This window comes from Dipodomys ordii, unplaced genomic scaffold (assembly GCF_000151885.1).
Source record: "Dipodomys ordii isolate 6190 unplaced genomic scaffold, Dord_2.0 Scaffold162, whole genome shotgun sequence".
NCBI lineage: Eukaryota > Metazoa > Chordata > Mammalia > Rodentia > Heteromyidae > Dipodomys > Dipodomys ordii.
In genome coordinates, this window is record NW_012267378.1 from 3406167 (window position 1) to 3420590 (window position 14424).

A 14424-nucleotide genomic window follows, 5' to 3' on the forward strand; every position below is an offset into this window, starting at 1 on the left:
TGATGAGGATTAAAAGTTGGTCCAGTGGCAAAATAATGGCATTTGCAGGGAAATGGATGGAGCTAGAAGGAATCATGTTGAGCGAGGTAAGCCAAGAGCAAAGAGACAAAAATGTACATGGTCTCCCTGATAAGTGGATGCTAAATCCAAAATGTTAGCTGATACGACAAAATTAACAGGATTTAAGAAGCAAAGAATTCTCACTCATCTGGTCGAACCACTACTAAATATCCCCATGCTGCTGATCACATGTATGGTGTATAGTGTACACCGTTATATGTTATAGACTGTGATAGACAATTTGCTCCAGGAAAGTTAGAATGAACTTTAAATGAGCATCATTATTCCACAATACTGTGAAATTTGGGAAATTATGTAATCACTTAACCACAATTAAAAAAAGAAAAGAACCTCAGGGAAGGTAGGGAGGGAAGGGATGGTAGGGGGAAAACAATGGAGGGGGTAACAATTACCTTGCTCATGTAACTGTATCCTTCTGTATAGTATCTTTACAATAAAAAATTAAAAAAAAAAGTTGGTCCAGTGGCTCCGACTGTAATCCTAAGCTTCTCAGGACTTTGAGATCTAAGTATTGCAATTTGAAGCTTAGCAGGAAAGACTGTGACACTCTTATCTCTCCAATTAACCACTAAAAAGCCGGAAGTGGTTTTGTGGTTCAAGTTGTAGAGTGCTAGCTTTCAGCAAAAAAAAGCTCATGGACAGGGCCCAAGCCCTGAGTTCAAGTCCCAGGACTGGAACGAACACACACACACACACCACACACACACCACACACACACACACACACACCACACACGCACACGCACACGCGTGCACGCGCCTTGGTCTAAATTAGAGTTCAAAGAGGATTAAGGTGATCTAGAGAAGTATGGAACATTTTATAAGCATTTGGGGGCAGGAGAGAAAATTAAGCATGTGCCTATGTCATCTTGTCTCAGTTTCTTGCTTAATAATAAGAAGGTGGCACCACTAAAACAGCTAGAATCCCAGGAGTTACCTTTCAGTTACTTTTCTTCCTTCACATGTGTTCTATCACTACATCCTGTTAATTCTACCTCCAAAATCTTTCTCCCTTTGTGACTCCCCACTTCCATGACTGCTTTTCCAGTATTAAATAAAATAAAATACCTACTTAAGTTTTCCCAGTTAGTCTCTGGCCTGGGAGCCTTCATTTATTCTCTTGCCTCTGCCAGGAAAGCTCTGTGTGGTCTTTATAGTCTTTGACTTTGCCCTGCTAATGCTTAACGTTGCATTCCCTGATCTGAAATCAAGTTAGTACTTCCTTCCACTTACTCATATAAGATCTTTTCCTTTGTAGTGTTGACCTGGGAATTGAACCTAGAACCTTGTGCTTGTTTGACAAGCTTTCTATCACTTGAACCAAGACTCCAGCCACATTTAAGACTTCTTAAATTTCTTGTCTAATATTTTTCTTTTTCACTAGACTAAAAGCTCTATAAGTCTAGAGATCAACTCTATTGCTAGCCACCAGGAAACTGTTTTCAGCCATGAGGACATGGACAGGACCTATATATAGTAGATGTTTATGCATGTTTGTAGAATTTTAACAGGGAGAAATCCATGGTAGACAATAAGATTGAATGTGTGGAATGGATTTAAATGAAGGGTTGGCAAACCATAACCATTGGACCAAATCTGACCAGCCACATCTGTTTTTGTGAATAAAATTTTAGGGGAACACTGTCATTTGCATATTATTTGTGATTATTTTCTCAGTACACTGGTAAAGTTGAATAGAGTGGCAGAGACTACATGATCCACAGAGTCTAAAATATTTATGGTATGACCCTTTGCAGCATAATTTGCTGACCCCATTAACATTGTTAACCTAAGAAATGGATTTCTAGGGCTAGGCATAGTGGTCCAAGTCTGTAATTCCAGCTATGCAGGAGTTGAAAATGGGGAGATTTCACTTTGAGGCCAGCTGAGGCAAAAGTTATTAGGCCCTTATCTCAGAATCATGTCAGTGTGGTAGGCATTCCTGGGGTCCCAGTTATAAGGATCCCACTTACAAGGTAGAAGGATCATGGTCAAAGGGTAGCTTGGGTAAACAGTGCAAGACTTTTTCTAAAAAAGGTCTCTATGAAGCAAACTCATGCATTCCTAATACCTGATTATAAGAAAGAGCATGGTTAAATAGTATGTATATATATTACTTATCTTTTGTAAGTCAAGGGATTTATTTTTACTTTTTTATCTGAAGATATAGAAGTAAGAAATGTATCTGAGAGCAAAAGGAAGAGGACCGGCCCCTTAACAGGAGTGATGAACTATGCCAGCAAGATGGAGGCAACATTCATCAGGGATGGGGGTTGGGGCAAGAGCTTAGTTTTAGATAGGTGAAGTGGTTTTCTTCAAGGACTTTAGAAAAATCTTAGAGGAATAAGTAATGCTGACATTGATCTTTCCAGTTTATGAAACACTTTCAACATATGCAGCTTATCAAAAAAATTGGTACCTTCTTATTTTCATTTGACAGATGTGGAAAGTAATAAGTAATCACCCCTGCTCACACAGCTAGAATGGTGGAACTTATGTATTTGAGCATATGGCTCTGGACCTATGTTCGTTTTGCCAGATCATCCTTTTTCTGGGGCAAGTGACTGAGTGAAGACAGCACCACATTAAGTGGTATTGGGTTATAGAATAAGGTCAAGTGTAAGTGATGACACTAGGATACTGAAAGCAATTGAGACATAGGAAGAAAAATAGCCAGATCACTAGACAGCTGAATGGGATGTCATGAATACAATGTAACCAGCTGTATCTTGTGCTTTATTTCTTCCTTAGGGTTTTATTGCCTTAGAGGAGAAGTGGAGATAGTAAAAGAGAGAGATGATTGAGGATTCTTGATTGTGTAGATATCCATATGTAAATAAAACATTGATAGAAAAGCTTCTTTTGGGACCTATTATAGTATCCCAAGTTCAGAAAAGTGTAATTTTGCTGCTGTCCTGCCTCCTCCTTCCTCTTCTTCAAGCTAGAGTCTCAATGTATTGCTCAGGATTGTCTGCTGGGACCCTCCCCTCATAGCCTTTGAGTAACATTTTGTCTTTTTTTTAGTGAATTTTGTTTGGATTTATCACATGTCACCAGTCCTCGTTTGTACTCTAGTTAACTAACTATTGATACGGTGGTGTTAGATTATTTTATGTTATGAAAGCATGAAAATTATAGCATTTGCTAATACTGACAACTAGACCACTAGCCATATATGCCTTGGGTTTGGTTACAGATCACAAAGTAAATGGTGTTTTCATTAATATATTAGTTTCTCTTTCAGTAATTTTGGCTTGTACAAAAGGGGTGGCCCTCATTCTCTAGATGATATATAAATCAAATATTTTTCAAAGTCTCTAAGACAGTAGCTAATACTTAGGCTGCTATTTTCATTTCATTGTCAGGTTAAGAGAGATGAATCTGGAGCAATACATGTTACTAAGCAAAAGCACCTTCACCTGTATTATGACCTTATCAACTTTACTGTGAGTATTTTTCAAATTAAGTGTTCCCATTTATTTTGTGCAGTTGTCCTAAACCCAGGATTTATTAAAATGCCACATTTTTTTTTTACCATGAACCATAACCTTTAGGACCATATAAAGAAATGAAAATTCTTTCACATTGAATTAAGTCTGAATTTGGCGTGATGCCTTGGAATTAGTTCCTTTCAGCCTGATTTTCTGCTTGGTGCTGGCAAGGTCAGGAAAAGTTGCTTCACTGTCTTGATGAGCAAAAAAGGAAGTTTGGGTTCAAAAGATTTTAGGTGTATCATTAGAATCATTGTTCTACTTTCTGTGTGAACACATTTATACTTCTAGGTCAGGACCTTGTGGTACCTGTTATAGCCAAAAGGCTTTGTATGGCCAAAGATATTGATGAGTTTTTTCTCTACATTACATCACAGTCCTGAGATACATTGTGATTAAAATTTTTTGCATCAAATTTTACTATTTTTCAAATAGTGTAGTAATTTTGAGAGTAATTTTCTCACAATATTTCTGGGTTGCTATCATTGCTGGTTTTTGCACATCAGCATCTGTTATCAGGCACCAGTGACTTATGCCTGTCACCTTAGCTACTCAGAAGGCTATTATCTAGAGGATCATGGTTTGAAGCCAGCTTGGGCAGCAAAGTCCATGAGACTTTTTTCCAAAATAAGCAGTGAAAAGCTTGAATGGAATTGGCCCAAGTGTTAGAATACCAGTTGAGCCAGCAAACTGACTGGTAGGCCCTGAGTGTACTGTCAAAAGGACTAAAAAAATGTTTTTCTTTCCTTCTTTGACTCAATAATATGTAATGATTAAGCATATAGATGCTATAGTTAGTAGTTTCTTTTTAATATGTGATTCATTAATTTAGTTGTACATTGCATTTTGAGATAGTCTTGTTGTATAACCTAGGCTGGTCTGGAACTCCTGGTCTCAGGCATTCCCCCTGCCTCAGGCTCCTAAGACTGTAGGTGTGCATCACCAAGCCTTGTTCATATTGCTTTGTGTGTGTGTGTCTGTCTGCGCGCATGCATGAGCACACGTGCACCAATTCTGGGGCTTGAACTCAGGGCCAAGGCACTGTCCATGAGCTTTTCTTTGCTCAAGGTTAGTGTTCTACCACTTGGTCCACAGCTCCAATTCCAGCCTTTTTTGGGTGGTTAATTGGAGATATAAGAGTTTCATGGACTTTGCTTCCTAGGGTGGCTTCGAACTATGATCCTCAATTCTCAGCCTATTGAGTAGTTAGGATTATAGGCATGAGCTACCAACACCTAGCTTCACATTGCATTTTTAAACTCTCCGATAGGCTATTGATTTAGAAATCAATGCTCAGTTGCATCCATAATCTGAAAATGGAAATGCTCCAAATCTAAAACTTTGTGAGTTTATGCCAAATATGATGCCACAGTGGGAAATTATACCCATGACATTATATGGTGAGTATAGTCAAAATGAAGGTGCACTGAAAATATTGTTTTGTATATATAAGACACATGAATGTTGTGTTTAGGTTTAGGTTCCATTTCCAAGATAGTTCATTATATTGTTTGCAAACATTTCAAAATTAAAATAATCCCAAATCCAGAACTCTCTGGTCCCAAGCATTCCAGCCAAGGGCTGATCTTTTCCCTTATAATGGCTATCATGTAGTACAGAGTATAAATGTAACATATGTTAAAAGAACATCTATTTTCAATTGTTTGACTTTGATACAACACTATGTAAATAACACTCTATGATAAAACACTCTGATAATATGGAGTAGATCATACAAATAAGTCATCATGAATATCACCAATTGTGTAGGGGAATAAATGACTTTAGCAACTTATAAATGTATAGGTTTCAATAGTTTTTTAAAAAATTATTAATTTAGAATTTTAAAAATTGTAATAATGTTTATTAATGAAAATTAGAGAATACAGTTCTGTAGAAAGACAAAGAACTCTTCCATTGTTTTTATGGAGGTTTGGAAGGAAATATAGTTTTCAAATGGCTTCTATTTTAAAATATGTTGCTTCATTGTTAACACTTGTCTTTTACTAGCTAGGTTTGTGATGTTTAGTTTGCTCTTTTATCTTGTAAATATTAAAAGCAACAACTACAACAGCTACTCAGAAGGCTGAGATCCGAGGATCACAGTTCAAAGCCAGCTCGGGCAAGAAACTCTGAGAGACTCTTATCTCCAATAAACCACTAGAAAACCGGAAGTGGAGCTGTGGCTCAAGCAGTAAAGCGTTCTCCTTGAGCTGAAGAGCACAGGGAAAGTGCCCAGGCCCAGAGTTCAAGCCCCACAACCGACCAAAAAAAAAAAAATTAAAAGTAGGATTGTGAAGTTTTCCAATGTGCCTTTAAAAAGATCTTGTTAAAAATTTCTGTGTCCTATAATCTATCACAGTTCTTAGTATCTCTTACACTATCAAAATGTCATTTTAACACTCAAAATTCTGCCCTGAGCTGTCACTGAGTAATTGTTACTGAGATTGTGTTGCTATGTAAAGTATTGAAATGGATCATGTCCTCAATGTAGTTAGTTGAATGGAGGGACCAAGCTTTCATCTTGTCCCGAATAATGCTGTGGGCCTCACTCCCCTTTTGTCCTGTGCTTGAATTGCAGTGGATAAACTCTCGCACAGTTGTGCTCCTAGACAGTGTGGAGAAGCTGCATGTGATCGATCGGCAGACACAGGAGGAACTAGAAACAGTGGAGATCTCAGAGGTTCAGTTGGTCTATAATAGCAGCCACTTTAAGTCACTTGCCACCGGAGGAAATGTTAGCCAGGCCCTGGTAAGGATTATCCTTTATCTCAGAATTGCTGTAATAAATTTGACATTTTGTTGTTGTTTGTTTCATAAATAGGAATGGGGGGGAGTTGTTTTTATGCCTTGATGAGTTTCTTTGCAAGCATTTAGGAAATGAGCCAAAACAATGATTCTTACTACCTTTTCTTCAAAAATGTGACTAATTTAACTTAATATAAAGAACTTGAAAGTTGCATAGTTGTAAAAATGAAATTGAAAGTTTGTTAGAAAGAACTTGTAAAATCTAAATATTTACATACTGGTAGTAATTATTCTGGTAGTTTTAAGGAATAAATAATTGAGGCAGGTAGCCTACAAGGCTTCTGAGAAATTTGGCTGATGAGGTAAAAGCTTGACCAGGTACAGTAGCTCTGGACATGGAATGATAAAGGTGGCTTTGAGGGAAATAAGGAGCAGGTGATAAATAAAATATAGGAACCTAGAAGGATATTAACAAAAGGTAGCATCTTAGTGTAAATTTTATTCTATTATAGGCTACTTCAATAAAGGTCTTAGGTAGTTATATAGGCTATTGATAATTAAACATTTTATTTGTGGCCTAATTATTTTTTAAACAAGACAAGCATTCTGTCACTGAACCATCTTCCCAGGCCCTTAAACAATTAATTTTTTGTTGTTGATGGTCATGGGGCTTGAACTCTAGGCTTTGGTGCTGTCTCTGTGCTCTTCAGCTCAAGGAGAGTGCTCTACCACTTGAGCCACAGCACCACTTCTGGTTTTTCTATAGGTTTATTGGAGATAAGAGTCTCACGGACTTTCCTCCCTGGGCTGGCTTTGAACCGAAATCCTCAGATCTCAGCTTCCTGAGTAGCTAAGATTACAGGCTTGAGCTACTGACACCCGGCTTAAATCATTAATCTTTAGAATGAAAAGTAGACATTCTGGAACATTCCTAGGTCATTTGAAAAAATGAATAATAGTTTTTCTATATAATGAATATATGGCTCATATGAGGTGAGGTACTGCTCAACTCTCTCATAATTATAACTTCAAAGCATAAAGTATGTATGAAAGTGGATTCTAGCCCCAGAATTTGAAAACTAAGAAAATCCACAATAAGAAGTGGTAATGCATCAAAATTCATTAAAGGAATAGTGATTACTCTTCCAGACTTTAGTATTTTCTATGATTTTGTGTTATTAGAAGTACTATTAGAGCCAGGTAGGTGGTTCACACCTTTGATTCTAGCAGTTCAGGAGGTAGAGACTAAGAAGATTGTGGTTTGTTCTTAAGACCCTCATCTCAACCAGTAAAATTTGAGTATGGTGGTACATACCTGTCATCCGGTTATGTATGGAGTATCAATAGAAGGATCATGGTTCAGGCTGGCCTGGGCATAAATGGGAGACCCTATTAGAGAAATATTGAAAGCACAAAGATCTGGAGACATGGCTCAAGTGTTAGAGAACCTGCCTAGCAAGCACAGGCCCTAAATTGAATATGATTGTAACTAAAAAAAAAGTATGAATAGATCTTGAACTACCCTTGTATTTTTAGGCAAGATGGAGTAATGGGGGATTAGATTTATTCTTTTGCTTAAACTAACAAAAAAATAGTAGTAATAGGGGAAAATGGTAGTTCTCAAGACCCTGGATATCAGTAATGATGGACAACAATCATATAAAGACTAAACAAGGGACTGATGTTTGTAGGCTGTGGCTCAAGGAGGAAGAAGCCAGCTGGAGTATGGAGGATTCTACAAGTTGAGGAGAGAGCTGAGATTGCAGTAAAGCATATGCAGGCTGAGTTTGTGGGACGGGGTGCTAGACCAGAGAGAGCACCATTAGAGTCCCCCTTGAGTCTTCAGCCAACTACTTGATCCCAGGACCAAGGAAAGAGCCATTGGAAAGATTTCGAAGAATGTGTATCTGTGTTAACACAGGCTTTCCACAAGCTCCATAATAAGTTAAATATTACTATAATTGTCATTTGCCACATATATTTTGGCATATTAATAAATGTTAACATATTTTGCCTAATAAATGTTAACATATTTTGCCTTATCCTTCAAAGACGGGGAAAATTGAATGTTACCAGATTGAAATTGGTCTCATACCTGTTGTCAGAGGCAGTGTTTGCAATCCAGATGATTAATGGGTTTCTTTTCTATTTTGTCTGGTCTGTGCTGACCCTCATATACTATATTACTTTGTCTTTTTGTTTCCTCTTGTGTTTTGACATTTATTTCAAAAAACATGGAAGTGTCTTTTTCAGTTAACTCTATACTTGTGAGAAGCAGTGGGTCCTTTCATCTAGTAAAATGCAAGTTGCTGTCTTTTTCCTTTAGATTTGTACATTGGTGTATTTGTTCCCATTCTACATTTTTCTGAAAAGTAAGGCTATTTATACAGGCAGAGAATTGCTTCTTTTCTTTTAACTTTAATGTATTCATTATAAATTGAATTAGGATTATAAGACTGGCATAATAAAAATTAGAAGTTGTATAAGTAGATAATAGAAGTTGCTAATTCTGGTCATTTGGTTGTTTCTCTCTTCTCTCTCCTCTCTCATCTCTCATCTCTCCTTTCTCCTCCCTCCTCTCTCTCCTCTCTCTCCTCTCACTCTCATGGTTGTCCTGGGGCTTAAACTCAGGGCCAGGGTGTTATCTCCAAGCTGTTTTGCTCGAGGTTAGCGTTCTACCACTTGAGTCACAGCTCTACTTCTGTGTGTGTGTGTGTGTGTAGGTGTGTGTGTGTAGGTGTAGTTAATTGGAGATAAGGGTCTCACTGACTTTCCAGGCCAGGGTGTTATCTCCAAGCTGTTTTGCTCGAGGTTAGCGCTCTACCACTTGAGTCACAGCTCTGTGTGTGTGTGTGTGTGTGTGTGTGTGTGTGTGTGTTTAATTGGAGATAAGGGTCTCACTGACCTGGGATGGCTTTGAACTACAGTCTTGAAATCTCAGCCCCCTGAGTAGCTAAGATTACAGGTGTGAGCCACCAGTTCACAGCTTGTTTGTTTAAATCTACAAATGGCTGTAGAAGAGGGTACAGTTTACTATGTCCATTTATATACACAGTGTATCTTAATCAGAGTCACTCCTATACTTTGTCTTTTCTGTCATTTCTACTGTCAGGTTAACAATTGATCAGCATTTTATCCCCACTCCCAAGATGAAGCCATATTAGCCTACAGTGTTCTGTTGTTCACTTTTCTTTTTTATTCTTTTGTTGGTGGTTGTGGGGTTTGAACTCAAGGCTTCACACTTGATTGGCTTGCTTGCTTGACTGGCAGTCTATTACCTGTGTTATGCCTCCAACCTAGATTTTTGCTGGTTATTTTGGAGACAGACTCATGAACTTTTTCCTCTCTAACTTGCCTCAAACTATCTTCCAGATCTCAGCCTATAGTTGACATTAGTTATGGGGACCTCTAATACATATAATTTTTATATAGTTTATCTGTCTATTTATTTTTACAGGCTTTGGTTGGAGAGAAGGCTTGTTACCAATCCATCAGTAGCTATGCTGGTCAGATCTTTTATTTGGGGACAAAAGTAAGCTTTTATATTGTGTGTTTGTGTACATCAGGATAGTTGGGGCTGAAGGAGGAAGCCGGTAAAGAGAGCATTGTATTTAAATTGAATACTGATCATTAGTGATCCAAAACTTGTGAGTTACTAGTTATTATTTAATAGCTTTCCTCCACTGCTAATTTTTACTTTTAATTAAGTGCTAATAATGTACTTTTTAAAATTTAGAGATATACATGCATAACGTTCTTTTGTATTTGTTTTAATGATCAGAAATGTAGTTAATTATGTGCATATACAGCTGATCTTTTATCACATCAGCTTAGGCTATATTAAGGCATTTGACTTAGAATATAATGATTGAGCTACAAATTTTTCCTTTGTTTGTTCCTTTGTTTTTTATTTTTCATTTTAAAATGGAGAAACAATTTCTTCCTTAAAATTCTACCAAATTCTACCAAAATATTGCCAGTATCTTGCAATAAGGGATGGACTTGGGTTTTCCCTGTTTGTGTTCCATGGAGTTATGTCTTATTTTGATTGTAGATTTACTGACCTTTGAATAGTCGTATGATTTACTCATCAGTGTAGGTGCTTGAAGACTTTTAAATTCCAAGGTGTACTTCCAACTATGACTAAAATAATTTTTACTTAGAGGTCTAAAGTGAGATGTAGAATTGGGGCAAATGTATTTCCTGAGCAAGTCTATTAAAGATCATTTTCATTTCTTTTTCTTTGTTTTCCAGTCTGTTTATGTGATGATGCTGAGGAGTTGGAGAGAGGTGAGTTCAAAATAATCCTGCATGTTATAATTACTGAATTTATAGACTTTACATAGTTTTGCTTTCATGTTGCTGAAGATTATTTGGATTTGTGCTTCAGATATCAGCAAATTCAAAATAATAGTGGCTCAAGATTCCTGTGTCATGAAACACTCTGGAGGTAGGCAGTTCATAGCTAGTATGGGAGCTGTATCCATAGTCTTAAAGATGTCATCTTGCATTCAAATTCTAGTCTCAAGGTCATTTTGTAATAAGTATGATTGTTTAAACTCCAACTGTTAACTCTGCATTTCAGGTAGGAGAAAACAGACAATAAAGGCCAGCTCTTACCTTTTTAAGGTATCATCGAATACCAGATGATACTTCCACTTACTTATCATTGACCAGAGTTTAGTTACACTGCTCCAAGTTCAGGTCCAGAACTCTTAGTGATTTCTTTTAACTGGTAGTGTGTTGCTGGATCCAGCAACTAAATGGATATTGTGCTGAACAACCAGCTGCTTCTGCTACAATGATCTTTGTTGTTTTTCCTTTTCATATTTTGGCTCTGTTAGTCCATATTGGCCTTTATGGTCATACTATTCAGTGCTTTAAGAAAAACGTATTTTAAAGCTGGGCACAGTGGCTCACGCCTGTAATCCTAGCTACTCAGAAGGCTGAGATCTGAGGATCTCGGTTCAAAACCATCCCGGGCAAGAAGGTAGTCCATGAGACACTTATCTCCAATGAACCACCAGAAAACTGGAAGTTGCACTATGGCTCAAGTGGTAGAGTGCTCACCCTGAGCTGAAGAGCTGAAGGATAGCACCCAAGCCAGAGTTCAAGCCCCATGACCGACAAAAAAGTATTTTAGATATGAAATACTAACTGACATCCCTTTATAATATGGCCAGAGGAAGTCCCAACATTGAAATACCGTATCAATGCTATTAAAGTAATTTTAGCACGTAATCATCCAATTCTGGAAAGATAACAAGCAGGTAGAATAGGAATTGTGACTGGTAGTTGGGTAGATAGAGAAGTTTGGCTTGTTTTATTTGTTCATTTTAGAGAGTGGATCATCTCCTGAAACAAGATTGTCTTACAGAAGCCTTGGCTCTGGCATGGTCTTTTCATGAAGGAAAAGCCAAAGCAGTGGTGGGTAAGTACAGAGTATAGAAATTGATATGTCACTTTTGAAAATTCTTTTATAAGGAAAATTTATGAGAACAAAGAAGTACATTGATGTGCTTCTGCTCCAGTGGATGTGAGGTACCCTGTTACCCAAGGTTTGACCCTAAGGTTTATTAGAAGTCTATGTGTTGTTAGCACGGGCAACAAAGAGAAGACGAGAATACCAGGTTCTCTTCTGAAGTTGTATACTCTTTGTTTCATGATGGACTGTGTCTCTGCAGGGCTATCAGGGGATGCCAGTAAACGAAAGGCTGTTGTTGCTGATCGGGTGAGTATTTTAATGGAGTTTTCACTAGGCTCAGTACAGATTTGCTTTCATGTTCGCTAATATCTTTGGGTGTGATTCAAGGAGACAGAATCTATATAAAAAAAGGTCAGATTATAATTACTTGGTATCACTGTGAATACTTTTTAAATTTCCTTCTTACCACTTCTCAATCCTCCTCCCCTTTCAGACTCCTATGAAGATAATAAAATAGTAGTATAGACAGCAGAAAATCCTGGGGATTCATGAATGGTTTGCTTTTTAGAGAAAGAACTACAGAGGAAGCTTATTGAAGAATTAACTACTTTGTTTCATTTCCAGAGTTGATGTCTGGAACATAGAGATATTTCAGAAGAAAGAACAGAAAATTAGTACCAGCCTGAGGCTGAAAAAAATTAGGCTAGGATTAAAAATAATTTAGGAAATAAAGCCACTAAAATTTCAAATGGTAATTTTAATATAATATTAAAGCCTGATTTGGTATTATTTAGGAGGGTCACACACTAAATATTTTAGAAACTTAGAGACATATTTTGATTTCAAAGATGTTTTCTTTACAGATGGTCGAAATCCTATTCCATTATGCAGATAGAGCTCTGAAAAAGTGCCCAGACCAAGGAAAGATTCAAGTAATGGAGCAGCATTTCCAGGTACACCTTGAACAAATTGGTAATGAGACATTGCTATGGACAGGCTGTGTCCTGGGCTTTCATATAGCTTGAGATTGTGACTTTCATGTTTTGGTTAACATCTTTTAGTATGCAAAGCCTTATTTCAAAGCTTCTGAGACCTCCTGCATGGTTGATTTTGGAGGAAGTAGGTATGTAGTCACAGGCTCCAGAGTTGCTTGGTGCTAAACCATTTAGTGCTTTGTGAAAGGAAAGGATGTATGGATGAGAGAACACACCTGTGAGTTGACACCTGACAGTGGGTAACACCTTGCTAATGACTAACATTTATGTTAAGTAGGGTAGTTAGCACCTTAGTATGTACTGCTTAGGTTTAAATTTAGTTCTCAGAAGCACCTGTGGCTGCAGACTAGCTCAGTTACAAATATATATAATCTATAAAATATGCTAATTACAGATATTTAGTTATCTTGGAACTTGAAAATGAAAGCCACTTTGAAGATATGCATATTTATTTTCCAAGTTTTCCTGTTGCAGTTATCTACAATTATATTTGCTGCAAATCTCTAGTTTTTTCCCATCCATGCCAGGCAAGTACTACACTATACCACTGAACTATATCCTCAGCCCAAGCTACCTTCTCAAATATAAAGGAACAGCAAACTTTCTAAGAAGAGCTGGATGGTAATTTTAGGCCTTGTGAGTCACAAATGATCTCTGACATATAATCTTGTTTGTTTGTTTTTCTGTGTGTTTTTTTTTCTTTGTGCTAAAGGTTGAGCCCAGTTCTTTGCTCATGCTAAGCACACTTTCTGTACTAAATTATATACCCAGTCTTCTTTTAAAAGGTAACATCTCAAAAATGTAAAAACTATTCTTAGCCAGGTACTGGTGACTCACACCTGTAATCCTACAAAGGAGGCTGAGATCTAAGGATCATGGTTCGAAGCCAGCTGGAGCAGTAAAATGAGCATGAGACTCTTACCTCCAATTAACTACTCAAAAACTTGAAGTGGCACTGTGGCTCAAAGTGATAGAGCACTAGCCTTGAGCAAAAGAGCTGCGGGACAGCACCCAGGCCCTGAGTTCAAACCCCACAATCGCTAAAAAAGAAAAAACAATTCTTGGTTGTAAATCATATTGAAAGAGATTGTGGGCAGGATTTGACCCTTGTGCTGAAGTATGTGTTCCCTGGTTTAATATAGTCAAGCCACCAAGCAGTAATGAATAAAATACATATGGTTTTTACAACCTTAAAGTTTAGAATATAGTTACATTTTTTTTATTTAAGAAATTTAAGATTTTGAAGTTCTATGGAACAAGCACTAATCCTGTTTTTATACCTCAGTTTGAATGCTCTTTAACTCTGGAGCACAAGTATACAGTAATTAAAAGTTGGATGGTAGCTGGCATTACCCTTTATGGCTTATTAGTGAACAGTTTCTATTAGTTCACTGTAGAACAAACAGGATAAATTGGTATAATTGCCAAAGGAATGTGAGGATAGTATATTCATAAAGTACCCACAACATAGCTTTTTTATTTCTTTTTAAAAAAATTTATTGTTGAGGGGGGACCAAGATGGCGACGGGGCAGTAGGGAAACGCCACAGCTCTCTCCAACCAAAAAGAGAGTTCGAGTTCCAACGCTTAATCTCCCCAAGAGACCGACAACAACAAAAAGACGAACACTCAGAGAAAAACCAGAGGTGAGAAATAACAAAAAAAGAAAGAGAAGAAAAGAATTTC

General features: G+C 37.3%; 1 protein-coding gene across 1 annotated transcript in view; it reads left to right on the forward strand.

Moving 5' to 3' along the window:
- Vps8 (vacuolar protein sorting 8 homolog (S. cerevisiae)) overlaps positions 1-14424 on the forward strand; it is a gene marked incomplete at its 3' end in the record, with an annotated part of 187877 nt that overhangs the window by 48303 nt on the left and 125150 nt on the right. Inside the window, exons 14-20 of the mRNA XM_013033034.1 lie at positions 3446-3526; positions 6153-6323; positions 9777-9851; positions 10574-10609; positions 11660-11750; positions 12004-12050; positions 12608-12697. Of these exons, the coding sequence (XP_012888488.1) occupies positions 3446-3526; positions 6153-6323; positions 9777-9851; positions 10574-10609; positions 11660-11750; positions 12004-12050; positions 12608-12697 (591 nt within the window). The remainder of the gene's footprint in view (positions 1-3445; positions 3527-6152; positions 6324-9776; positions 9852-10573; positions 10610-11659; positions 11751-12003; positions 12051-12607; positions 12698-14424) is intronic.